The 27,872-nt window shown below is 39.5% G+C and overlaps 1 protein-coding gene across 2 annotated transcripts in view; it reads left to right on the top strand.

Moving 5' to 3' along the window:
• Positions 1–27,872, top strand: part of LOC126109884 (calcium-binding mitochondrial carrier protein Aralar1) — a 702,128-nt gene that overhangs the window by 579,528 nt on the left and 94,728 nt on the right. For both annotated transcript variants that reach the window (XM_049914970.1, XM_049914969.1), the window contains exons 2-5: positions 8,582–8,638; positions 11,252–11,394; positions 14,116–14,231; positions 22,937–23,076. In XM_049914970.1, the coding sequence (XP_049770927.1) occupies positions 8,582–8,638; positions 11,252–11,394; positions 14,116–14,231; positions 22,937–23,076 (456 nt within the window). The remainder of the gene's footprint in view (positions 1–8,581; positions 8,639–11,251; positions 11,395–14,115; positions 14,232–22,936; positions 23,077–27,872) is intronic.

The following is a 27,872-nucleotide window of genomic DNA, read 5'->3' as shown; positions in this document are numbered from 1 at the left end:
TGGCCTGAAGACTGAGTGTTTTTTTTTATGAGAATCTTACTCGCTGACACCTCCACAAAATAGTGAAAGGAAGGAGGTTTATCGCTTATTTCCCTAGCGCTCTTTTACGCAGTAGAATTTCAGCATACGGCACAACGTTTTAATTTTCTACTTCTTTATTGCTAATTCAATTCGCAACACACTGTGTAGACACTATCTACATAAACTAAAAAAAAGAAAAACGAAGGAATTATTCGAATCGGACTGTAATCAGTGGATTTAATGCAAATGTACAGACAAGTAAATGATTAAAATTTCAAAAAAAAGTTGGACGTTTTTACTCAAGAGAAAGAGCTTCACAAATTGAGCAAGTCAATAACTCGTTGGTCCACGTCTGCAAGCAGTTATTCGGCTCGGCACTGAATCGCTGTGAGCGGGCGAGCATTATCTTGCTGAAATAAATGTAGGCCTGGAATCTCTTGACGTCAAGGGCAACAAAATGGGGCGTAGAATACAGTCGACGTACTGCTGTGCTGTAAGGGTGCCATGAATGACAACCAGAGGCGTCCTGCTGTGAAAAGAAATGGCGCCTCAGACAATCGCTCCCGGATGTCGAGCCTTATGATGGGCCACAGTCATTTTCGTATCCAACCGCTGTCCAGACACCTCAGGTCACGTAAAGCTCGCATGTACTAAACAGCAATTGATGGAGGACTCAAATGACAAGCGGAGGATCGACTACTTCTACGTCAATACGCGGCAAACCACCACGAAGGACATGGGAGATGGTACGCCCCAGCCGGCCCGTGTGGCCGTGCGGTTCTAGGCGCTTCAGTCTGGAACCGCGTGACCGGTACGGTCGCAGGTTCGAATCCTGCCTCGGCCATGGATGTGTGTGATGTCCTTAGGTTAGTTAGGTTTAAGTAGTTCTAAGTTCTAGGGGACTGATGACCACAGATGTTAAGTCCCATAGTGCTCAGAGCCATTTTTGGTACGCCCCATTGTATCAGTTATTAGGGTTTCTACCCGTTCCATTCACGTATGGAGAGCGGGAAGAATGAATGTTTGAATGCCTCTGTGTGTACTCTAATCTCACCCACAGGATCCCTATGTGAGCAACACGTAGGGAGTTTTAGTACATTAATAATTTAAAGTCGGTTTTTGAAACTTTGTTAGTAGACTTTATCTGCGTGGTTTACGTCTGTCTTCAAGAGTCCACCAGTTCGGTTTCTTTAGTATCTGTGTGACACTTTCCCGCGGATGAAACAAATGGCTCAAATGGCTCTGAGCACTATGGGACTTAACATCTGAGGTCATCAGTCCCCTAGAACTTAGAACTACTTAAACATAACTAACCTAAGGACATCACACACATCCTCCCGCGTCCGGCCATTCTGATTTAGGTTTTCCGTGATTTCCCTAAATCGCTCCAGGCAAATGCCGGGATGGTTCCTTTGAAAGGGCACGGCCGACTTCCTTCCCCGTCCTTCCCTAATCCGATGAGACCGATCACCTCGCTGTCTGGTCTCCCACAAAGCACCCAACCCAACAATATGCAGAACTCAGTAACAATCAACTTAAAATAAAAGGACAGTCGATAAATAAACCCATAGCAGTCGTAATACCAACATCCCAAACAAAAACGCTACGAACTTATGCACCAACCCAGTAACTCAGATATCGTCTCAACCCATGAAATTCCATTTCATTTCTTCCTCCACTTCTGGGTCCTTCACCTTTTTTTGTCAGGCAGTATGTTTCATACGTACAGGGCTATTACAAATCATTGAAGCGATTTCATAAATTCACTGTAGCTCCATTCATTGACATATGGTCACGACACACTACAGATAGGTAGAAAAACTCAAAGTTTTGTTCGGCTGAAGCCGCACTTAAAGTTTCTGCCGCCAGAGCGCTCGAGAGCGCAGTGAGACGAAATGGCGACAGGAGCCGAGAAAGCGTATGTCGTGCTTGAAATGCACTCACATCAGTCAGTCATAACAGTGCAACGACACTTCAGGACGAAATTCAACAAAGATCCACCAACTGCTAACTCCATTCGGCGATGGTATGCGCAGTTTAAAGCTTCTGGATGCCTCTGTAAGGGGAAATCAACGGGTCGGCCTGCAGTGAGCGAAGAAACGGTTGAACGCGTGCGGGCAAGTTTCATGCGTAGCCCGCGGAAGTCGACGAATAAAGCAAGCAGGGAGCTAAACGTACCACAGCCGACGGTTTGGAAAATCTTACGGTAAAGGCTAAAGCAGAAGCCTTACCGTTTACAATTGCTACAAGCCCTGACACCCGATGACAAAGTCAAACGCTTTGAATTTTCGGCGCGGTTGCAACAGCTCATGGAAGAGGATGCGTTCAGTGCGAAACTTGTTTTCAGTGATGAAGCAACATTTTTTCTTAATGGTGAAGTGAACAGACACAATGTGCGAATCTGGGTGGTAGAAAATCCTCACGCATTCGTGCAGCAAATTCGCAATTCACCAAAAGTTAACGTGTTTTGTGCAATCTCACGGTTTAAAGTTTACGGCCCCTTTTTCTTCTACGAAAAAAACGTTACAGGACACGTGTATCTGGACATGCTGGAAAATTGGCTCATGCCATAACTAGAGACCGACAGCGCCGACTTCATCTTTCAACAGGATGGTGCTCCACCGCACTTCCATCATGATGTTCGGCATTTCTTAAACAGGAGATTGGAAAACCGATGGATCGGTCGTGGTGGAGATCATGATCAGCAATTCATGTCATGGCCTCCACGCTCTCCCGACTTAACCCCATGCGATTTCTTTCTGTGGGGTTATGTGAAAGATTCAGTGTTTAAACCTCCTCTACCAAGAAACGTGCCAGAACTGCGAGCTCGCATCAACGATGCTTTCGAACTCATTGATGGCGACATGCTCCGCCGAGTGTGGGAGGAACTTGATTATCGGCTTGATGTCTGCCGAATCACGAAAGGGGCACATATCGAACATTTGTGAATGCCTAAAAAAACTTTTTGAGTTTTTGTATGTGTGTGCAAAGCATTGTGAAAATATCTTGAATAATAAAGTTATTGTAGAGCTGTGAAATCGCTTCAATCATTTGTAATAACCCTGTATATTTTGTAATACCAACACACCTAACGAAAAGGATCGTTTTGTGAAACGAGCTGTAAAAAATCGTAAAATCAGCTAAATAAGGAAGATAGTTTTTATTTATTTATTTTGACTTTTGGCCATACAGCCAATAGATACGTTTAGACAGGTATTGGTGCACGGAATGGTGGCTGCGGTGTGGGGATAAGAGATTTTATTGGCTGACTGATTATCAGATGCTGTTAGTCTGTATCTGTGTATGCCCATTTTGCTGGGATCTCTGTGACGTCACCGCGCGCGCGCCTGTGTGTGTGTGTGTGTGTGTGTGTGTGTGTGTGTGTGTGTGTGCGCGCGCGTGTGTGTCACATCTCTTGCCCTTCTGTACGAAAGCGAGAATGTTAAAGCGAGAATGTTCACAGACACACCGCTATGCGGCGCTGTGTCGCATTCAGGAGAGCCTTCTAAACATACGCCGTCTGCATTAGGTTGTCCGATTTTCTCTTCCTGTCGCATTTCTCCTTTCTACGCTAAAATAACAATCACGTTTTTACATCTTAAGGAAACCGGATGTTATATTTCCCCTCCATGAATGTGATTAAATGCAGTGACTTACCATACGTTCTTATCGCTCTTATTGCTTGCATATTTCCCTTCTTTTTTTTTCCCTGTCCTTTTGTTTGTAGTCCTTTCAACCTCTGTCACAAAGCATGTGCAATACGGTATTCAACTGGAAAATTTACTTGTTTAGTGGAAGAAGTATTCTGCAAATGTCGTCTGTGTATGCCGCTACCTCTTTAGACAAATGCTGGGTTGGTACCCAATTTTCACTTCATGCAATATAATTAAGTGAGAAAAATTACACAATACACCTGCCTTCCACGTTTAAAGCATCTACAAACTGACTGTGTTCACTACTGTCAGATAATAATTTACACCAGTTTATTTACTATTATATATTTGATATAAGAGTTTTGCCTCCTTGTCTGGAATTTCTCTGAAGGCTACTAAAGGACGGTTCACGAAAGTTGCTTGTATGTTGTTGAATATGAATATATGAAAGTTGCTAATATGTCCCGCATCGAGTAATTTTGCTTTCTATGAGCGGAAGTCATTCGCACTCTTCTTCGAAGACAAATATGGAATGAATGCAGTGCTAATCTAGTAGCATAGTATAGAACGTCTGTAGTATAGTAATTCATTTGTCTAAGAATCTCTGTACAGTCATTGTCAGTTTAAAGGAAGGAAAAATAATTTGGTCATAGGTTATTCTCATCAAAATCGACAGCAAACCAACACCGACAATAATAGTTCAGGTATAAATGCCGACATCGCAAGCTGAGGATAGAAACTGTATGACGATATTGAACGGTTAATTCAGTATGTAAAGGTAGATGAAGATCATGGGGGTTAGAATGCGGTTGTACGGGAATCAATAAAAGAAAGAAGGAATGTGAGAGGAGAAAGATTGATAAAGTTCTGCAATAAAGTTCTGTATTTTAGATATACTTCTGTTTAACGGGAAGATGGCTTAATTACTGCTTAGTGCCGCTAAGACGAAGTTATATAGAAAAAGAAGCAGCTATCCAGTCACCGCTAATTACCTTCGGGTGCTGTTGCCAGGCGGGGCGTGATCTTATTGATTTGCTGCTTGGCTATACACGTCCCATATTTAGGAGGATCATGATTGCTTTCCAGCGACTACGATCAACAGAAATAAGGTCAATTGAATAGTCCAGTTGCAAAGGCGGCAAAGTCAGTTTTAAAATTTTTTTTTGGGAAAATCCGAAAAACGTAGCCTTTCTCTCACATCAATATTACAACGGTGATTAGTGTCTCAAAAAAAGGAACAAAACAACGACCAAATCATAAATGTCTCTTTAACCCTACATTAACCCCTTATTAGTATTTTTATGTAAAAATTTGTACTTAGCCCGTTTTGAAACCAAACGGGCGAGTTTGCCGCTTCTGCAACCGCATCGGCGGCCATGATGGAATGCAGTCGGTTGCAAAACCGGCCGAAAAATTAATTCCGGTGTTTATCTGGCTGTATCTGTAAGAATGGTAGACTACAGCAGCATACTAAAATAATGCGAAAGGAAGAAAATTAAATGAACGAAGTGCTGAAATACTGTTTTATTTTAAATATTTAAAAAGATTGAAATCATTACATAAAAAACTAAACATGAACTACTACAAGGTACGATATTAATATTACACTGATTTAATCACTGAATTCAGTTCTAACACCTGTCACGAAAGTGAGAAATTTTTGGAAACAAATCTTGGGAAAATGAAATATTGCGAAGAAACGATCACAAGGTAAAATGAAACATACAGCGCTTAAGCTATGTTCGGGGAATCGTCGTCATCTGAAAGCTCAAAATCAAGTCCATCGTCCTCGCCGTTTTGACATTCGTCTGTTTCCATAATCTTCTACTGCTCAAAAACATCAGTGTAGAATTTTAATTTTTCGTCCTCGGGCCATGTCTCTCCCCAGTGTAGCTCTAAGAGCCGCTTGGTGTCCATAATTTTAGCTTTTTTCAGTGGGACGCCTTTTTGGAATCTCCACAGGAACAGTCTCTTTCGTGATACGTTTGCCTCTTTTAAGAATAGATTTCGGCTCTCCACTTTCAAAATTGAAGAATGCTTCTCCTTGCACAAGACATAATTTTCTGTTTGCTGTCTTCGTGATGATAATTCTCTTCGACTTTTCAAACTGGAAGTCCCAGGATTCAGGAGCTTTGATGACATCCGTGGCGATCTTCTTCCAGTCTCTCACTTTGTAGTCGTCCGACCCCAAATGCACCACTGTGGCGAATTTTTCCATTATGCCGACGTATACTGCAGGGTTTTTGATTACGCTCAATTTTGAATATTTTCTCTCCATGTTTGCAAGAACTCTATCAGGGGGCATAAAAGAATGACCGACGATCGGGAACCACACTTTAACGCTCTCTGCGTGTACTGGAGCTGAGTACAGGAACCAGTACATCAACATCCCAATCTCTTGTTTTGTTCACCGCATCCATTCGAAAAGAGGGGTAGTTTGGTGACAACACGCAAATGGGTGCTAAGCAGTTGATGAACAGGTGAAGCACTCTGATTCGACCCTTTGCAAATTCGTTCTCTAGCCAATCATACCATATATTCGACATCACTTTGTCTTTCGTCTGACTGCTCGTGAAATTATATAAGTACATCTGTCTTAAATAATAAGCCACCTGATCTGGGACTTTTGGAAGGACTAAATTTTTCTGGCAGTCATAACTTAAAATTAGTTGACCTTCGATGTCTTCCTTCAGTCTTTCGTAAAAAGCATCGCTCCGACCATTGTGAGCTGTAAGCTGATGTTCCAAATTTTTCTTTTCCATTGGCCAATTTTCCAAGGAAATCATGCTTTGTAGGGACGAACATGTAGAGCATGTGTCAATATAAGGTGCTCCGAAGCCAATATTAAAATTATTGCAGAATATTGTCCGGTAGTAGTGATACTCAACGTACTAATCAGGATGTTTGTACAGAACATTTCCCACATTATTTTTAAATTTAATTCACTGGGCAAATATTGGCGATGTAGCATTTTCCCTCTAGAATAGTGACTTTCGATCGGCTTGAATTGTTCAATGTGTCTGACAACTGCATCTTTCCTATCTTCGTACAACTTCGTTCTTCGGTCACCACCTCTTCTTTCAGTGGTTGCAGGTGAGAAATCGTTCATTATACCCGGACAAATTTTGTCGAGTCTCTTTTTTTATCTGCAAAATCCCCATGAAAGCCGCTCTGCACACCCTGATGTTTATAGAAACTCCATCACGTGTTTTTAGCACAAACTCCAAAATTAGTTGCTTTCTTGATACTTTGTCTCCTGTAAACTTATATGTTCGAGGAGATGACACAGTGACAGGCTTTCGAATGTAGTTGCTCTGTCATTCTCGGCTATTTTGTTCGTAAAATTTTCGATGGGTCCGTCTTACGTCCTGCATAGTGAGTTCTTTACGTTTCAGCTTTCCAGCAGGATGTTTACAGTTTGGCATCTGTGGAAACCCTTTCAGGTTAGTATCTACAGATAAATGAAAAATGAAATTGAAAACCAACTGACAGTAGTTCCAGAAGAGGTTAGACAATGTTGCTAGGCCATTTATTCCAACAACATTAAACCTGTAATGAATATTTGGACATTACTATAAGCAATGGTCTTCCTTACCTCTTCCTTTTTGTCGACGTTTCGTTTCCATTGCTGAACATTCCGTCTTCTCTTCCTAGAAGTTAAGTTTCTGGTGGTATCTTCCCTCTCAGCTCTATTGGTGTAGCAATGGAAGCAAAAACACACGAGAATCTACCCAGTACTTCCAACCCAAACATTTTAGTCACATGTAGCTAATATTCGGAACTTTTTAAAAGTATTACGTGTGACAAGAATATGTGCGGTTCTGCAACCCTTTGCCGGCGGCCATAATCTCGTTCAGACTCTGCCTCTTTTGCAACCTAACGCGAAATAAACAGCCGCCTTTGCACCCGCACGCCATTTTCGCACCTCATTTTAAAATGCTTAGAACCGTTTTTGAAGCCTGATCGATACATTATTGCATAGACCGTGGAAACCTGTATAAGAAAGTGCCTCCAACTCAATTTTCGATTTTTGGTCACATAGCCGCTTTTGCAACAATGCTACTCAATTATACCCTATCAAAAATGTGGTAAATCGTGTAACGACGTAATTTCTGTTTTTACAGGTCTTAGAAATGGGAAGTATAAATGAAGTTTATAGGAAGAACTGTAAACTTCATAAATCGGTTCACAACTACTTTGTTTTAGTCCTTACGACATACTGATAACATGAAGCTACTAGTCCTAATAACAATGAGTGAATTGTTACACAAACAGTATCTTTGAGTTGGTCGGTGTATTGTACAGGTGATCGTATTTGTTCGTTCTAAATGCGGTTTTTAAAGCAAGTTCTCACAATCGTTCGGGAAAAAGTACATCACGTAAGACAGACAAGGTCCATTCGCACTTTTTCGGAAGGGTGTATTTGATTTGAAAGAGTATTATAGTACGTGCCACTTGCGGCGCAGCCCAGTACCGGTACTGTGTGTAATCTTTGCTGCAGTAAATTTTAAATATTACAGGTGGAACGACGTTTAAAACTGAATGCCAGATAACACAGACTGGGAAGTATATTTAGAAGAGGCAGGTATTGTTTGTAATTTTTTTGCTAATGTTTTTAGAGTTACCTGTGCCATCTAAATTTGAAGAATAAAATTCACGAATAATCAGATGCACTGTTTGTTCGATAACGGTGTTTCCTTTCTGTTTACTCGAACGCAGATATTGCGAATCGGTTGTCCGTGTTTCGGAAAACTGTATGTTGTGAAGTAGAAGCGGCAAGTTAACTAAATTACTTTCTTGCGATGCCGCTATTGTTGTTGTTTTCGGTTTGTGCCAGTAGTTCATCAATGTACTGTGCCCAGGGATCCGAGAGTTGACTGATAATTTTCTCATTTGTTTTCTTTCAGACTGCTGGATTCCTGAAAAGAGCGAGGACTGAAAAATTATTAGAAATATTCAATAAGGTAAGTTCTCAAAAATTTTCTGGTAATAAGTTTGTCTGCTTTCCTATCCTCGGTAGTTCATTTACCAAACATAAGTCCTTTTTTAAATAAAAAAAAAAATCCCGCTTATATACACTCCATTTGAAACACATGGGAAAGCGTGACACTAAGGAAAATAAAAAGCAGCGAGTGGCATGTGATTGAAAAGGAAAAGCTGCCCATTACACTTTACACGGCCACAGTATCTCTTTTTGATCCTGGACACTTCCTTAGAAAGCAGATTAAAATACTTTTTAAGAAAGAAAAGTTTTCGGAATCTTTTTCAGTGCAGGCTCTGTACAGTTGTGTGTCATGAAGGAAGTAATTTTATAATGTATGTAATTGAAATATCCAGTTTAAAGTACAGGTAAAATCATTTGACCTTTGAAAGTTACAGAAGAGCTGATGGATGAAGAAGAAAAAAATAATGAGAGTACTCATTTTTCATTTTGGGGACTGGGATGTTTAAAAAAAAGGTAGCAACTAATGATGCTACAGCACAGCACAGTATGTCAGAAAGAACAGATGAATCTGATAACTTTCTGCAAAACTTCTGTGGCTTCCTTTAGAAAATTTCAAAATATTAGACACTGCACTTTTGTATTTCCTGCTGCTAGCAGTGGTGAAAGGGAACGTGTACAACTTCCAGATGTGTACTGTCTGAACATAATGAAAAATTTATGTTAGTTTTTTACGTCTTACTCAGTATGGTATGGATGGAGTGTTCAGATTTGTCAAAATCAGAATGAGCAAGTCAGCTAAAACTGTGAAATGGAATACAACTGCTTCACAATGTTGACAGTCAAATTTCTTAAAGCAGCCATCAAACTGATGGTAGTAGCCTATGTCATGGTCCCTTGTGACAGACACAATAGGTCCTTGTCGCCTAATTGTAAATAAATCAACAAAGTGTCTGCACTTCAGGCACAGGCCTAAGTAATTTTTCTAATGCAATGTTAAGTGTACTTAACTAGTATTAAAATTACATTTTTATCAGAGTAATGACTTTTTAAAATAAGGCCCTTTGCTCTTATGATGATGTCTATATTTAAATACTGTGTGCCCGACCGAGACTCGAACTCGGGATCTTTGCCTTTTGCGGGCAAGTGCTGTACCATCTGAGCTACCGAAGCACTGGCAGCAGTAAAGCTGTGAGGACAGGGCGTGAGTCATGCTTCGGTAGCTCAGATGGTAGAGCACTTGCCCGCAAAAGGCAAAGGTCCCGAGTTCGAGTCTCGGTCGGGCACACAGTTTTAATCTGCCAGGAAGTTTCATATCAGCGCACACTCCGCTGCAGAGTGAAAACCTCATTCTATATTTAAATAGTTTTGGTAAGGAAATTGGTGGAAATAACTCTTTATCATCATCTTCCTCCCAGAGGTAACAGTTAACACTGGTCATTACTGTGAAACAATTTGGAAATTGTCACAATTAGTATATCACTGTGTGGTGGAAATCTTTTGATTTCCAAAAATTCAAGAGTGTTGATGGCTGCAATTTGTTCATTAAATGATATGTATTTTATTATTAGCAAGTGAAGACATTGAATTTGAAAGACCACATTTGCAAGATTCCCCCACATCCTGAAATCTTTTCTCAACTTTGTCCTTGATGCACAAGTTTAATGTAGTGTGCACTCCATTTCCTTACCTTAGGCGACTAAAATGTTCATTTTCCTTCAACTGACGGTTCCAGATGGGTTTGTAGTCATGTTGTTTCCTTTTTCAGGTCAAGAGGAATGTAATATACTTACCTTCAGCTTTGATCAGTGACATAATGTTAATGGCTGTTGTGGCATCACCTTTTGGTCCATATTTTGACAGTTTGGTTGAGAGTTGGTGAAGCCAACAAATGTGAAATAAAAAAACTGGTTGTGATGACTGGACCGATATGTAGTTCAGCCTGTCTGAAAAACCTCCAGTGATATGACACTATAATCACCATGTTGTTTATGATGTTTGCCGCATGTTTCTTATGTCACTTGTCAAAACTGAAAACTGATGTCAAATATTCCTTTCTATCACCTCTTCCTTTCTTTTGACTATAACTAACCTCTGAGATCGACCTAACGCCATTAGTTATCAAAATTTTTACATGGACATTTGTGAGGAACAGTGGTAACATGCAAGATAAGAGAAGGAACAACAAGAATGAAAGATCAAAAGGGAATTCAGTCCCCTTTTTTCTTTTTCTTGTTTTGTTAAATTGTGGCTTTCACATGACTAAATAATCAATGCAAGTAACATACTGTTAAGTATGTCAGAGAAGTATTATTCATCACACATTGTGTAATGCCACATAATTCTAATCTATTTAAAATGATCAAAGGAAGGTGGGCAATGATTGGGATTTGTCCTTGCATTTGGGACTAATAGCTTTTCTGTAGTGTCAATAAATTGGTGAAGGATAGATATTACTGAAAAGAACAGGGCCAATTCCTTTTCCCATCCCTGCCCAAATTCTACTACTCCATCTTTAAGGACCTCACCATTGAAAGGATGTTAAAACTTAATCTTTCTTCATTTCTTTGTTTCATGTAAGTAATAGTATTGTATTAAATTAGGCCTACCAAAATTTTCTATATCTTTTTTACAGTATGCCTCTAAAGAGATCGATGGTGAGAAGTTTATGACAGCAACAGATTTTGTTCAGAAATATCTTGGCCTCTTTACGGATCAGAATTACAATGAAGAATCAGTTAAGCTCTTGGCGGGAATTGTTGACACTAGCAAAGATGGGTAAGTTTGCAGCTTGTACTGGAAGCCAATTTCTGTCAAAATTTACCAGAATATTGTCTAATTCATTACTTGTTCATAAGTTTTTGTAAATATTGGAATGCATTTATAACTGAAACTCCTTTAGTAGAGTTTTCTAATTATTCCTCTGATATTTATTTGGATTTGGTCAGCACATGAATTGTTGGAATATGGTACAAGTAAATTTTGTTTACAAAGTATACATTATCCAAAGTAAATAGTATTTACATGGTCCATAAAGTAAAAATAGTTTGTGAGATTCCACTATTAGAAAGAAAACTTCTGATGTTCTAATAAATAAGATACGTGTTGGAACCTAATGAAAAAAAAATGTACAGCATGTTTATAGTACTTCAGAGATTTTAGTAAATCTGAGGCTCTGTATTAGAAATATTTGAAGTATATTAAATAATTGCATTACACTAATAAGATGTATAGAATTCATGACAAATTCCAAACTGCAAGAGTAAAATAAACTACATTTTTATTCTAACAAAGTACAAATTATTACTCTTGAGAGAAATAAGATTCTTTAACTTAAGTTGCAATAGATCAGGACATATCAATGTAACTGACGTAAAAAAGCTATCACCTAGTAAATGAGTGTGTGGCTGTTGTATGCATAAGTGTGTAGGTGATGTTGGATTATGTTGAGGTCCCGTTAGATCCCGGTAATACTCATTTTGTAGAGTTAACAGCTCACGACATTGAAATACAGAGTAGGAAAAAATACAGATACATTGCAAATATGGGCACTTCTGAGAGGAGATTTCTTCATAAGTAACTGGGATAAGCACTTGCAATATGAGATCATAATATTGGTAGTACACTAAATACATAATTTATAGTTTGATTAAAATTACTTGATAGTTGACACTTCACGCATTGGAGCCGGTTTCCTCCAATCAGAGTGCACTTCAAGCCGTTGCCAAACTGCCACAACAGTCGGTCAGTTCACTTCCAATTCCTTGTCCGGTATTCTTTCTTGATATGTCTGGATCACGAATCATGGATCTGGCACTTTTATTTCGTATTTCATCATACACGAGGACCACATCACAAACAAAACACACACATCACAATGTGAATGAAATACACTTGTTTCATACACAGCACTAACTAAACGCTACTGGATACTTTTGCACAAGACACCATTCAGCGTCACATGTGGTTTTCATAATCACGGGGCTTGGGTTAAATTAGAAAAGCTTTGTATGACATTTCATCATTGCAACTGGGTGATTACAGGCAAAGATTTAACACAAGTCACACAGTGTTGTAATTAATGCAATGGTTAGAATATTAACCTCCCATGTTGAATATAGTAGTTTCGAATCTCTCAAATAAGTGATTTTTTTTTTTTACTTCTAAATCTCATCAAAAGAGCTTGTTATCATTTTTATGCAATTAATTAGTTTAAATGCATTTTATTTCTAAATCTTTGCCACATCATTGTCACCATCATATTGGCCTTTTTATTGCTTTTATTTTTCTGCTTATCATTCTTTTTTTCGTCTGGAATCTGCATGTGTCTTCTATCTGCCTGTTCCAATGAGGACTGCTCATCAGTTGGTAAATGGTAGCTTGTATAGCCAATAAGAGGACAGTTTCAAACAAGAAATTGCAGTTTGCTTTTAGCACTGAAATTGGGCTTATTCTGTCTTGAGGTAGCTCGTAGAGGCTATCTTTAATACCCGTGAACAAAGCATTCACGGTTTTAGTTCTGTCGCAGATTGTTGACCACTGGTTTCTTGGATACATTACACATTATGAGGTTGTGGTTAGCTTAGGACCCAAGTTTAAATTCAGAGCTACAGAACGCATCTCCTGTGCAGTTCAGTCATCAGTCATATAAAATCAGCTGTCAACATAGCATCTCGCATTTCCGACGTACCTTGCGGTGGCCATTTCCAACATTGCTCTGCTTTACACATTAACAGCAGTCGTGAAGTAACTTGTTGTGTTTGTGTGTTACCTGCAATTGAGCGATAGCTGGCGGCCAATATGGCAAGACTGTAGCGGCAAGTGACAGACGTCAGCTATCTGGTAGTTTTATAGGGACCATAGGTTGTGATGATTATCATCACATGGTGTAATTAAATGTACAGTCAAGATTGCTGAACACAGTATTAGAAAAAATACTAAGTACTGACTGCATAAATATAATTTGTCAGTTGAATGCTCAGTATTTTAGAAATTACTACTTGCTTTAAGATTCCTACATTTTAAGATAACGTCCTTCTATCTGTTTTGAGGCACTTGGAATTGTCTGCAGTGAGTGTTTTTAAATATGAATACTTTTTTTGACAATAATCTTCTTAAATTGCAGTGCAGTGTTTTACAAAGAGTATAGTTGTATCATTTGCAAAGATAATAAATTTACGCTTTGCTTAAGAACAGAAAAGAGCACAGTATGGTGGACAGGGTTGGAGAGGGAGTCAGTTACAACATATGAAACTAAAACAGTTGGCCTTAGACAGAAAGACGTTTATGATTGCTCTGAAAGTATTCATGTTCTAAATACAGCACTGTCTGCATTTATAATTGTGACAATAAGCCACATTATCATGAGGAATTTGTAGTTCTTGTAATTTTTTGATGATTTTTCTGTGTATGTATTTTATGTTATGTACTGCATTTATGATTTGGATAAGTGTTGCCTACCGTTTGAACACAACTGTAAGGTCTTTCTTTGGTCGACAGCCTTATCTCGTTCCCAGAATTCCAAGCATTTGAAGGCTTGCTGTGTGTACCGGATGCACTCTACAAGACAGCTTTCCAGCTCTTTGACACCAATGGAAATGGAATGGTTACTTTTGGTGAGTATTCTTCTTTGTGAATGTTATTCCATCTTCTGCAGTAATGTTGCTATTGCATTTCATAAGCAAAAGTGTTGGAGAAGGAAGAAGCAGAATTGATAAGTAGTTTTTTTAAGACTAAGTATTAATTTTTCTTTTTGGAGTCCGTAAGTGGCCACTGTGGGGGGGGGGGGGGGGAACACACACACACACACACACACACACACACACACACACACACACTGTTCTTTGTTTTAATTCACGTAAGAAGTAAACTGGTATGCATTGTCAACAGTACTGAGTTGGGCTGTCTTGGCATTAGTGGGATCCAATGGATAGTTGGTTTTTCAGGCACTTATGTCCCAGAGAGGCAGACCTTCATGGTTCCTCAAATATTAATATTGTCACACACTCTCAAAAAAAGGACTGAATTCTTTGGTCCATACACAAACATCATAAACTGAGATTTGGAAAAAGTTTTGATAACCATGTAGATTATCACCTTAAAATTACCACCACCACCACATAATGTTCTGTTCATACCAAATAACTCATATAGTGCAACTTAACAAATAATAGATTTAAAAATAGTGTTTTGTATACTGAATTGTTGTTAAGAGATACTATCTGCAGTGGGACTAAAAAAAACTGAAAAGGCCAGATTCATATAAAAAATTCAAGTTAGAATAGAACTAATATGAAACTAAAATTGTAAATCTTGAACTCTTGATTAAAAAAATAAATATCCTTTCAGAGAGGGGAGAATGAAACAGCTATATGAAATTAGTTTTGTGGTATGAGGGAAAACAATCACACACTGTGTAGAAAAGATCTTCCTCCCTAGGATTTTCCATTTCTGTAGTAAATGGTGGATTAAGTTACTTGAAAGGACAAGGTAGTTTAATTTCTCAGGTGTATCCCCTGGGTGAAAAATTCTCTTCTCAGGAAATTACGCTACTGTAAATGAACTATTTCTTTCTCCACACATTCATTGAATTATTGCTAATTGATCACACTGTTTTTAAGGACAATATCTGATCTCTGGTGAGACAGTGTGCCTGCTGGTGAAATGAGCCAGGAGCTAGCTCTCCAAACTTTGTTACTTTCGTCCCTCTTGAAACTCTCTTTCTTTGATTTGCAAAAGGTACATTGTAAATTATTTGTATTGTAACAGTACAACCATTCAAAGAACCTGCTCATGCAATGTATAATGTGTTAATTTATGGGCAGATCAAATTCATGTTGGATTAATAACTATTGGTCTTCTACACATGTGACACTGTGATAGGTTTGTAGAGACCTCCCACACTTGTCTAGACAAAAGCTAGAATGCTTTCCAGTTTCCCCAATGGAAAAGGATATAGCACAAACAGTGAATATGTGAAAACACAACAGAAAAGTGTACACATTTCACAGAGAGGTCATAAACTACTGCTGCTCTCTTCTTACGATAAACAAAAGTTTGTTAACAGGAATAGCGTGCGCCCACAGAGGGTAATAAATGCAAAATTCAGGATTAGCAGATGCATAACTTAAAAATATGATTAATTTCATGAAAGAGAGAGTGCAGGCATTTAAAAATGAATAGGTATCGGGCATGAATGAAATTTTTGTTTTGTTTTGTTACTATGTATGGCACAACCAGGAAAATGAGCAAATTGAAAATGGAATTTGTGGTAGTATACATATTAATATTTTTGCTATCCAACATTTAATTAAACCACTAATGCATTTTACATTCACAAAAATAGACACTTTCCCCAAAAATTTAAAAAGTACACTGCCTGACAAAAAAGGTGTTAGCACCAGAAGTCATGATAGGATGTCAATGAAACTTCTTAAAAGTGCACACCATTGACCGGTATTAAGAGTTGAAATTATCTGTGACATGTGCAATGGCCACCAGATTGCATTAGTGTTGTTCATTTATTTATGCAAAGGGCACGAACAGTGTCAGATGTTCAGTGATCATTCTGACGGACATGTAGGTGCCACGCATTCACGAGATGCAGCATAATCCACGTGTGATAGAATTTGGAAGGAGCCTCATTGTGGGTTTCCATGTGATCGGCTGGTTGAATTGTGCAGTATCCAAATTTGTGTAACATTTGGATGTGACAGTGGCCTGATGTTGGAGTGCGTGGCAACATATGGGCAGGCATACTCATTGTCAAGGTTTCAGTTGACCACTTCGGATCACCACAAAGAAGGGTTGTGCAATGTGCATCAAGTACATCATAACCTCTCGACATCAGAGAACAAGAAATGGTGTCGCTGCAACATTCAACGTGATCCTGCACTATTGGCCATACACTGACACTGTGTTTGTCTTGTGACAGTTCAACTGAAAACTACAGGTACTCAGACTTCATTCATCCAGTATTTGAGAAGGACTTTGCAACTTCCAACATACATTACACATAATTTCAAAACTTTTTGTCAGTGATGCCCCCACAAAATGATTAAAGGAAAAAAGTTTATCACGTACTTCCACTGTTCGTGCTATAATGCATCCAGACCAGGTAATCACCATTCCATGTGTAAGCTGCTATTAACACCACAACACAAATGGCTGCTCTTGGGGTGGTGCTGTGACAGAACCATAGACTGTTGATGCGTAGTACTGCATCGTGTAACGTGATGAATTACAGTTGTGCAGTACCCCAGACGAGCATTGTCAGTGAGTATGGCGGTGACGTGTTCTCGAGTCCTATTCTTCCAGTGAATTTGGAGGGGCAAAGCAGTGTTATACCTGGCTTCATGGTGTGGGGAGCCATTGGGTATGACTTCAGGTCGTGGCTGGTAGCAATTGAGGGAACTCGGTCGGCACAACAGTACTTCGTGGACGTCGTGCATTACCTCTCAGGTGGCATAATTGTGGTACCAGTTTTCAACAGGACAATGCTCGTCCACATGACGCATGTCTCAATGAACTGACTACATGATGTGTAGGTACTCTTGTGCCCAGCAAGATGCCCAGATATGTCCATGGACCAGCTTGGCTGGCAACTCTACCACAGTGCCAGTATTAGCCCAGTCAAAGAAGACCAAAAGGTTGAATGGGGGAAAAATTTGTGTAGTCACAAATTTACCTTCTGTGGTAAGATAGGGTGCCATGAATAACACACTAAATTTCTCATCATTGGAGTGCAAGAATAAGGATGGAGACGCATTTAGAGGTCTCTTTTTATGTTTTTCTGGAATAACTTGAAAACAACAACTTCTGGCAAAAATCTTTCATACTACAAAATTGAATTACAATAAATTTCCTACGAAGGTAACCCTATTCATCTTTTCTCCAGGGCTAATGGTTTTCACATTGCAGGGGACAGAAAAAGCGCAACCTATGTTACTAAACAACTCTCACAGAAACCGGTACCAGTTGCATATGATCTATATGATAGCTTTCAGGGGCAACAAAAAGTTGATTCTCAGTACTTTGCTTAATTATTGACTGAATTTAAAATTGTCGTAATCTACTCATTAAGAGGTACAATCTTGTGTTAAAAGTTTAATGCAGTAAGACAAGTATTACAGTTAGAAGCAATGTGTTTGTCTTGTAGCAGCGCAACTGAAAGCGGAAGATACTCAGACTTCATTCACCCATTATTTGAGAATGAGAGCACTTGGCAACTTCCAACATACCGTATAAATAATTTCAAATCTTTTCAAAATCTTTTGTCAGTGACGTCCCACAAAATGATGAAAGGAAAGGAAGATTATCACTTACAATACTTCATGCTGTAATACTCAGCATCGGATGTGACGCTTCAAATGGGACTAATCGTGTACAATTCGAAAACAATAATCTACTGCATTCCATTACTTGGCTTATGTTGACGTATCTCAAGTTCCTTTCTACCTGCATGACCTACTACTGTTGTAGAGCAAACCAGTTCAGTTTAAGCCTGTAGGACTTCAGATGTTGGAAGAGATGAAGCTGGGGGTGATGAATTTGATACCCCTCATGCTGTGAAAAGTAGTCCATCTATCAACAGTCGAAACTATGAAATTGACATTGTTGCATGCGTATTGACAGCATGTTACACTTGGGATAGGTTCTTAACCACTGCGCCACTGTTGAGATTTTTATTAAATAATAGCTCACTTAACAACTGCAATAAAAACTCACTTAATAAACTGAAAATAACTCCACTAAACAAATATGATTTGAGTGAAGTTTTTTGTCTACTCACATAAACGAACTGTGCAGCAAATGTTAGGCAGGTATACTCTTTCTGTAAACTGAAAAGGAGAGAAATTGCCTTTCCCAAAGGAACACTGGAGTAGCTAGAAATCAGTTTCCCCTCTAGCAGTGCAGAACAATTTGCAGAGATTTATAGAATATGTCCATACGTTTTTCTTTCATTAATATCATCAGTAGCTCATGCCTGTAATCCCTTACAGTGTTAAAGCACTTTGTGGCCTTCACTGATGCTTCTATCTTCAGTGCCCTCCCCACCATCCTGTTATACCCCTAGAATACAATTTATCCCTTTAAATGACTACTGCATTTACAAGGTGGGGTAGGAGGTATGCCTAACTCCAAATGTTAATTTAAAAAAATTACGTGATAGAACAAAATTAGTTTTTGGCATCAGTAGGGTATAACTGGGAGATACTTTCATAAGGTTATAAACAGTAGGTCTTGCAAGTGATGTCTCATTGTTAATGTTCTGCTGCAGCCAGTTTCTGGAGTTCTGCATGACTGTGAAGCATATTTTGCAGAGTGCAGCCTACTACAAGGTTTATTGCATGCTGTCCTGGGTTGGTGTTTATACACCTCACTCTTGGGGTAACCATATAAAAAGTACTCTCGTGGATTTAAATCTGGTGCATGTGCAGGCCATGCAAAGTCACCGTACTGGGAGGTGAAGTAATAGAATTTCTAGCAATATGAGCTGTGGCACCATGCTGCTGATATGACCCAAATCCATTAATTGAATTTGTGGTTCAAAAAATTGTTGGATCATGTTGAACAGAAGGTAACAGCGTGGTTATTGCACACCAGCCAGGCTGACATTTTTAACTGTGTAAAATGCTCTCATGAATTTTCCTAGGGTTCTCACAACTCCAAGAAAGCACATTCTGCATGTTAACACGTCCAGAACTGCACTACAACAAAAGCCTGGTGTGGAAAAAATAGGTTGTGGTGACAAAAATGCATTGTTCAGTTTAACCGAGCCATGCTTACAACTGACAGTTAAACTACCAGAAACTTCCATTACTCCTGCATCATTAGAGCCCATCTCTACTCTTCCAGCAACTCCTCTCTGTTCGCAATGTAGTCTTGAAAGTAGGAGTATTTCCCTGCCCCACCCTACAGACATGGTACACCATTTAATATTCGTTCTTAACCCACTCCATTTAAAATAAAGAATAATTTTATAACATTAAAACAATCTGTCATAAGTGTTGATTTTTTCCATCTCCCTGAACACAGAAACTGCACTGTCCAGTCACACTAATGTGGCACCCGTCAAAAGCTTGAATAATCACTTTTTACAGTGTGAGATGTGCAGGAAGCGTGTCAGTGGTGTTCTGGAAGGTACTGACAAGGATGTGGAACCAGGCCAACTCAAATGCTGTGGCCAGCTGCGCTAGGTTTCTCAGTTGAGGATCCGTGGCAGTTATTAGACCTATCGAGGTGCTCCCACAAGTTCTTTAGTGGATTTAAATCTGGGGAGAATAGTGGCCAAGGGAGTATCCTGGCACTCTTTGAATCGCAGATGTACATGTGAGCTGTGTGACACGTTGCACTGCCCTGTGGGTAGATGCCATCGTGCCGAGGAAAAACTAACTACATGTAGGGGTGGGCTTGTTCCGAAGGATAGATGCGTGCCTGTGTTGATTCATTTTGCCTACCTGACACCCAGGGGATGCCATGAAAATATTTGCCAGACCATAGTGCTCTGATAATTGTTGCAGGGTGTTTGCTTTCAGACATTTCATGCCATGCACAACAATGGCCAATCGTCCAATGGAGCATAAAATGATTCATCTGAAAAGGCCATCAATTGCCTCTCAGTGGACATCCCGTTGCAGCATTGATGTGCAAATTCCAGCCTTCATTGCTGACAAAGAGCAGTCGGCATTGGTGCACGAACCACGTGCGTGCTACGGAGGCCCATACCCAGCAATGTTCGCGGATCGGTTATTGAGATGACACAGTTGTTAGCCCCTGGATTCATCTGGGTGATCAGATGCTCAACAGTTGTATGTCTGTCTGCCTGTATACATCTCTGCAGCGGTCATTCTCCCTTGTCATCTATGACCCACAGTGTGTCAGTTACATCGGCGCTGTTTTTCAGTAGCGCCATTATGTCATCCACATTATACGTGAACTGTGGCAGCATGTGAACAGTTCCCAAATGTAGTCATTTCTTAAAGGCCTTTCAGATGTCAAATACGTTGCTCAGTTTTCACATTACGACGTCGACTGCACTGAATGTTTTCCATGCCACCCCCGACGCACTTCATATCCTCTCCACTACTAGTGCCACCACTTGGTGCCAGTGATTGGTTATTGCACGTTCACACTGAATGTAGAGGGTGATCATGTTAGTGTGACTGGACTGTGTATTAGTCCTAGAGAAGCAATGAATAGCACATTTTTTTAATAAAAAATGTACATTAATTTTGAACAGCAAATAATTTTGGCTGTAAGCTGCTGTTTTCATGTTATTGATGAAAACAGAAATAAAGTTAGCTCTAAATGCACACCTACCCTAACAGTCACTCCTGACTGACCAGGAATTTTAGTCTGTGGTTTATGGCACTCGCTCCTGCCACTGTATAAAAATTTGCAACTACAAGATATATTTTCTCTAATGTTCCTTCATTGACGGGATTATATCGAAGGTGTCGTGGACCAGTTGGAGCAGATGGGGGCCAGCTTGTCTCAGGAATGGATGCAACAACTTTAAGATGTTCTTCCCAATTGAACCAGCCCATGCATTCAGACCAGAGTGGGTACAACGGTACACTGATAAATGGTTTCATACTGGAAAGTTCTTTGTAAAATTGTCACAATTTTCAATCTGTAAAGTGTCATTTTGTTTCTTCTGCCCCTTCTGCGTGCTTCACTTTTTTCGTCAGTTACTGTACTTCCAGAGCACTGAAAGGATGTAACATACAGCTGCAAGCATACCGTAATTTTTGTAGCATTTTTAAAACTTTATCCTTTTGACTGTGTTGCAGGTCCATCATATTCCAGACAATTAACTAGATATTTTTAGTTTAATCAGAAGCTTTTGGTTACATGTGTTTCTATACAGTTGACAGTATTGTGAGAAGGATAGAAGTCTACTCACTATACACAACTCACTCACTCTGGCTGGCGGCCAGAGACAATGCTCATGTGTGAGTGATTATGGCAGTGATGGACGACATGAAACATGGTACATACGTAGTATAGGTAGAGTGGTATATTTATAATGAAATATAATACATGTTGCACCATATGGGAAAATACAGTAACAAACATGTTTGACAGAGGACAGCTCCAAACATAGAGGTCAATACCGGACTCTCAGTAAGGAATATGTTTCCTCTGGCACTGATGCGCATTTTTCACGTTATCCATGCTGACTACCAAACTGTTGAGGAGTCTAGGGGAAATTGTCCCATCCCTCTCCCATGGTGGTTTTCAGTTCTTGCACAGTTTTGAAGTGGGTTTTAGTTGACACACACATCTGCCAAGAGCATCCCAGGCATGCTCTATGCAGTTTAGGTCCAGGAAGTACGCACGTTCAATGTCATCACTTCGTGTCAGACACGTCCGAGGTCACGAGTGGGTGCGAATTGTCTTCTATAAACAGAAAGTTGGGACCTATGGGACCTACCACATCTTTAAACAGACAGAAATGATCCAGAATAATATCCCTGCAATACTGTTGTGCTGTAACAGCATCTCATGCAGACTCATGCAGCAGTGTTCTGCCATTGTGCATAATGCCGCCCACACTGCGACATGTAGACCATACCAATGACATTCGTGAATATTCTGTGGTGTGTAACATGTTCCCCTCTCCCTCCACACTAAGTGGCGGCCAGAATTACTTGCTACATCAAAGTGGCATTTGTCAGAGAATGTCACTCTGGACTGTTGCTGACCCCGAACCAACATGCCCCCGACACCAACGAACTCTTTCTTGTCGATGGCACGGTTTAAGTGCGAGGCATTTAACAGGCTGAGTATGCAAACCAGCCTGATTTAATCACCACAAAGTAGTTCTGTCAGACACATGTGTACCACTATCGATTGGAATGTCTGTAGCGATCTACCTAGGAGTGGACTGTTTGTTCCATTTCGCCACTAGGGCAACGTATCAATCCTCTTGCGATGTGGCCATCCATCTACAACCACCAGCATGCTTTTGCTTAGCAATTCCACCCCCTCTACATTCCTTTTACAGTCATTGGTTGCTTGTTCTTAGCAGTTGGCAGTTGTTCCTTAGCAAGTGTCAAGCAGTGATCTTTCCTTGGCAGTGTTGGTTTTTCTGTGTATGTTGTTTCGGTTTTTCAGTGTGTGTTGCCTATTTTGTAATAAAAGTTTTTCAGTTGCTTTTGGATGGCACACAGCCTGAATAGTTTGTTAGAAAAAAACTATTTGTTCTGTTCTGTCTTTGTACAAAGCACACCAATATCACATGACTGGTAGTTGTTTTTTTTAAGTGGCTTGTAGTACGTAGTAAATGCTCAGATATTTGCTTTGCTGTTTGCAGATGAGTTCGTTGAGGTGATGAAAAAGACAGTGCTGCTCCAGAAGCTGCCATTCAACATGGATGGTGACTTTGTGAAACTGTACTTCGGAAAGGATAAGAAGAGGCTTGTCAGTTATACTGAGTTCAGCCAGTTCTTGCATGTAAGTATAATTTTTGCATTTATCATATTTTCATTTTCATTACTGTGGTATTGGAAAATTTTTTGTGACTCATATATATGTCTGCTTGTGCCTGTATACGTGCGGATGGATTTGTGTGTGTGTGTGTGTGTGTGTGTGTGTGTGTGTGTGTGTGTGTGTGTGTGTGTGCGCGAGTGTATAGCTGTCCTTTTCCCCCCCTAAGGTAAGTCTTTCCGCTCTCAGGATTGGAATGACTCCTTATCCTCTCCCTTAAAACCCACATCCTTTCATCTTTCCTTCCCTCTTTCCTGATGAAGCAACTGTGGGTTGCAAAAGCTTGAATTTTGTGCATGTGTTTGTGTTTGTGTTTGTGTTTGTGTTTGTGTTTGTTAGTGTCTCTATCAACATACCAACGCTTTCGTTTGGTAAGTTAGATCATCTTTGTTTTTAGATATATTTTTCCCACGTGGAATGTTTCCCTCTATTATATTAAAGTGTGACATACATTTTTAGACATGGGAAACTTATTCACAATAATTCTTATCTGCTACAGTAATTTATAGTAACATCATTAATACTGAAGATGTATTTCACTCATGCAAGAGCACCTATAAGAGCTTGTAAACTGCAGTGCTTTATGAGGCATGGTTCTAATGGATGTGGTATGATGTTGCCTTCCTCTGACTGTTGGATACTGACTCAACCAGCCAGTTGCATGGGACTTGCAGATTGATATAGACTCCAAACCTTGGTGCAACTTGGTATCTTCCATATTAGCAAAACATTGTTAGAGATGGAAGAAGCAATAAGGAAGACAAAAAAGTCCTAGTACTGACTGGGATGAAACACCAGACCAGTGTATTTGTAGTTTGACATTTAGCCCCTGTGCCATCAAGCCACACAGTAAAAAAATAAAATTATAAGGGGAAGGAAATAGTCTATAAACAGTATGAGTGCATCAGCAATGGAATGAATGTGTTCAATTAAAATATCGTGGTAAGAACGATGTTGACAAGTACACTTTCAAAGTGACACATTAAGTGTTCTCTGGAAATTGAACAAATTAGTTTACACAGTGAGGAACAGAAAGAAATTCAAGTGGTAAATTCAGAAAAAATATGAACAAATCAACAGTGCTAGGAAACTATTAGTGTACAATTTTTCTGCAGATTTTACTGTTTGCATAGTTTCATTTGCCAGTTAAATTGGTAAAAAGTAGTGTTGTAAAATGGTTACCTTCTTAGTACTCATATACTTCCAACAATGGAATTGGATCCTATGTCTACAGTGATTACATTTTCTCAGGTAGGATAGACTTCTACTCTTGTAACTTTTCTTACCACACATTTCAAACACCAATACATCACTTGACATAAGATTTAATTACTTCAGGCACCAATAAGTTGCTTGGGAATCAAAGACAGCTTCAAGAACTGACAACCTGTGGTTGTCTCATCTTGGAAGGCAGCACATGTGTGACACCTTTTGTGCCTACTGCAAAGTATATTAAATGTTTGGATGTACTTTCAAACTGGCAGTTGGCTGAAAATGAACTGTGCATTGTAGTGGAAGACCCCTGAATTGGAGACAGGAACAAGAAGTAAAGAAAGACAAATGATCTTATAAAGACCAGTAGTCCAATGATGATGGTGTAGATCACACCAAAGTACTGCAGATTTTGCCTGCAGTTTGGTTCAGACACTTTAAAGTGATGTGCCTGCTTTTGGAGAATGGTGCTGTAGTTAAATAAGGACATGTTTCCCCAGAGGTTTCATGTGAAATTTTTATTCGCTGTTGGCCAATTCAATCTCATGGTCATAATCAGCCATTTGCCTATTAACAAAAAATGGACAAACATGATCGAACACATGGTTTATATTTAAAGATTAATTTTAGTTACAAAGTCTCAAGTAATATGTTGTAAATAACATTAAAAATGTATTACTTACGTGGAAGTGTGCATATCTTTTCTATTTGTAGACTGTATGTGAAGTCAAAAAATTAAATCAACAACCTGTTTTAATGTTATTATCAATGTATTAATTGAAACTATGTAACTAGGATTTCTTTGTTGTTGTTTTGGTTGCCTTCAGTCGGAAGACTGGTTTTATGCAGCTCCCCATGCTACTCCATCCTGTGCAAGTTTCTTCATCTCTGAATAACTACTGCGACTTATACCCTTCTGAATCTGCTCTATTTTCATCTCTTGGTCTGCCTCTATGATTTTTACACTCCACACTTCCTTTTAATACTAAACTGGTGACCCTTTGATATCTCAGCATGTGTTCTGTCAAGCGATCTGTTTTTCTAGTCACGTTCTGCCATAAGTTTCTTTTCTCCCCAACTCTCCTACTCCTTATTGGTTATGTGATGTACCATCTGATCTTCAGCATTCTGCTGTAGCGTGACATTTCAGAAGCTTCTATTTTATTCTTACTAAACTGTTTGTTGTCCATATTTTGCTTCTATACTATACTAGTATACTATACTATACCATACTATACTATACTATACATCTTACAAATACTTCCAGAAAAGACTTTCTAACATTTAAAACTGTATTTGATGTTAACAAAGTTCTCTTCTTCAGAAATCCTTTTTTTTTGTCATTGCCGTTCTACATTTTATATTCTCTACTTCGGGCATCATTAGCCTAGTTATTTTGCGGCCCAAATAGCAGACCTCATCTACTACTTCAAGTGTCTTGTTTGCTAATCTACAGGGAGATTCAAAAAGAATACCACAACTTTAGGAATTTAAAACTCTGCAACGATAAAAGGCAGAGCTAAGCACTATCTGTCGGCGAATTAAGGGAGCTATAAAGTTTCATTTAGTTGTACATTTGTTCGCTTGAGGCGCTGTTGACTAGGCGTCAGCGTCAGTTGATGCTAAAATGGCGACCGCTCAACAGAAAGCTTTTTGTGTTATTGAGTACGGCAGAAGTGAATTGACGACAGTTGTTCAGCGTGCATTTCGAACGAAGTATGGTGTTAAACCTCCTGATAGGTGGTGTATTAAACGTTGGTATAAACAGTTTACAGAGAATGGGTGTTTGTGCAAAGGGAAAAGTTCTGGACGGCCGAGAACGAGTGATGAAAATGTAGCACGCATCCAGCAAGCATTTGTTTGCAGCCCAGGAAAATCGACTCGCAGAGCTAGCAGAGAGCTGCAAATTCCACAATCAACTGTATGGAGAGTCCTAAGAAAAAGGTTAGTTATGAAACCTTATCGTCTGAAATTGGTTCAAGCACTGTCTGCAGCTGATAAGATTAAAAGAATCGATTTCTGTGATTTTATCCTTGCTCAAATGGAAACAGATGAATCTTTCGTTTCAAAGATTGTGTTTAGTGATGAAGCAACTTTCCACACTAACGGGAAAGTCAACCGTCACAATGTCTGTATATGGGGCACTGAGAATCCGCGGGAAACAACTCAGTATGAACATGACTCGCCTAAGGTGAACGTTTTCTGTGCCATTTCAGCCAATAAAGTTTTTGGTCCCTTTTTCTTCGAAGGTGCTACTGTAACTGGACTCCAGTATTTGGAGATGTTAGAGAATTGGCTGTTCCCTCAGCTCGAGCAAGAAGTACAACAATTCATATTTCAGCAGGATGGAGCGCCACCACATTGGCACTTATCTGTCCGTAACTACCTGAACGTCAACTACCCGAGGCGATGGATCGGCCGCCAGGCAGCCCGTGACAGAGCACTTCATCACTGGCCTCCAAGAAGCCCTGATCTTACCCCCTGCGATTTTTTCTTATGGGGGTATGTTAAGGATATGGTGTTTCGGCCACCTCTCCCGGCCACCATTGATGATTTGAAACGAGAAATAACAGCAGCTATTCAAACTGTTACGCCTGATATGCTACAGAGAGTGTGGAACGAGTTGGAGTATCGGGTTGATATTGCTCGAGTGTCTGGAGGGGGCCATATTGAACATCTCTGAACTTGTTTTTGAGTGAAAAAAAAAACCTTTTTAAATACTCTTTGTAATGATGTATAACAGAAGGTTATATTATGTTTCTTTCATTAAATACACATTTTTAAAGTTGTGGTATTCTTTTTGAATCACCCTGTAATACCCTCCTTTCAAGGCACTGTCCATTCTGTTAAACTGCTCTTCCAGGTCATTTGCTGTCTCAGACTGAATTACAATGTCTTTAGCAAACTTCAAAGTTTCCATTTCTTTTTCCTAGATTTTCATTTGTTTTCTTTACTGCTTGCTCAATGTATAGATTGAATAACATTGAGGGTAGGCTGAAACCCTGTCGTATTCCCTTCTCAACCACTGCTTCCCATTAATGCCCCTTGACTCTTTATAACAGCCACCTGGTTTATGTACAAATTGTAAACAGTTTTTCGCTTCCTGTATTTTACCCCTGCTACCTTCAGAATTTCAAAGAGAATATCCCAGTCAATACTGTTGATACATTTCTCTCTGTCTAATAAATGCTGGTTTGTCTTTCCATAACCAATATTCTGCGAGAAGTCGTAGGATCAATATTGCCTCGCATGTTCTCACATTTCTCCAGAATCCAAAGTCATCTCCCCCAACATTGGCTTGTACCAGTTTTTCCACTCTTCTATAAAAAAATTTGTGTTAGTATTTTGCTACCATGTATTATTAAACTGAAAGTTCAGTAATATTCATGCCTGTCAGCACCTGCTTTCTTTGGAATTGGAATTATTACATCCTTCTTGAAGTCTGAGGGTATTTCTCCTGCCTCATACATCTTTCACACCAGACGGAGGTGTTTTGTCACGGCTGGCTCTCCCAAGGCTAACAGTTCTCAAAAGGTCCTTTTCCCTTGCTA

Source organism: Schistocerca cancellata, chromosome 12 (genome assembly GCF_023864275.1).
Source record: "Schistocerca cancellata isolate TAMUIC-IGC-003103 chromosome 12, iqSchCanc2.1, whole genome shotgun sequence".
NCBI lineage: Eukaryota > Metazoa > Arthropoda > Insecta > Orthoptera > Acrididae > Schistocerca > Schistocerca cancellata.
Note: the sequence above shows the minus strand (reverse complement) of the source record. Positions and strands in the feature narration are given on the sequence as shown.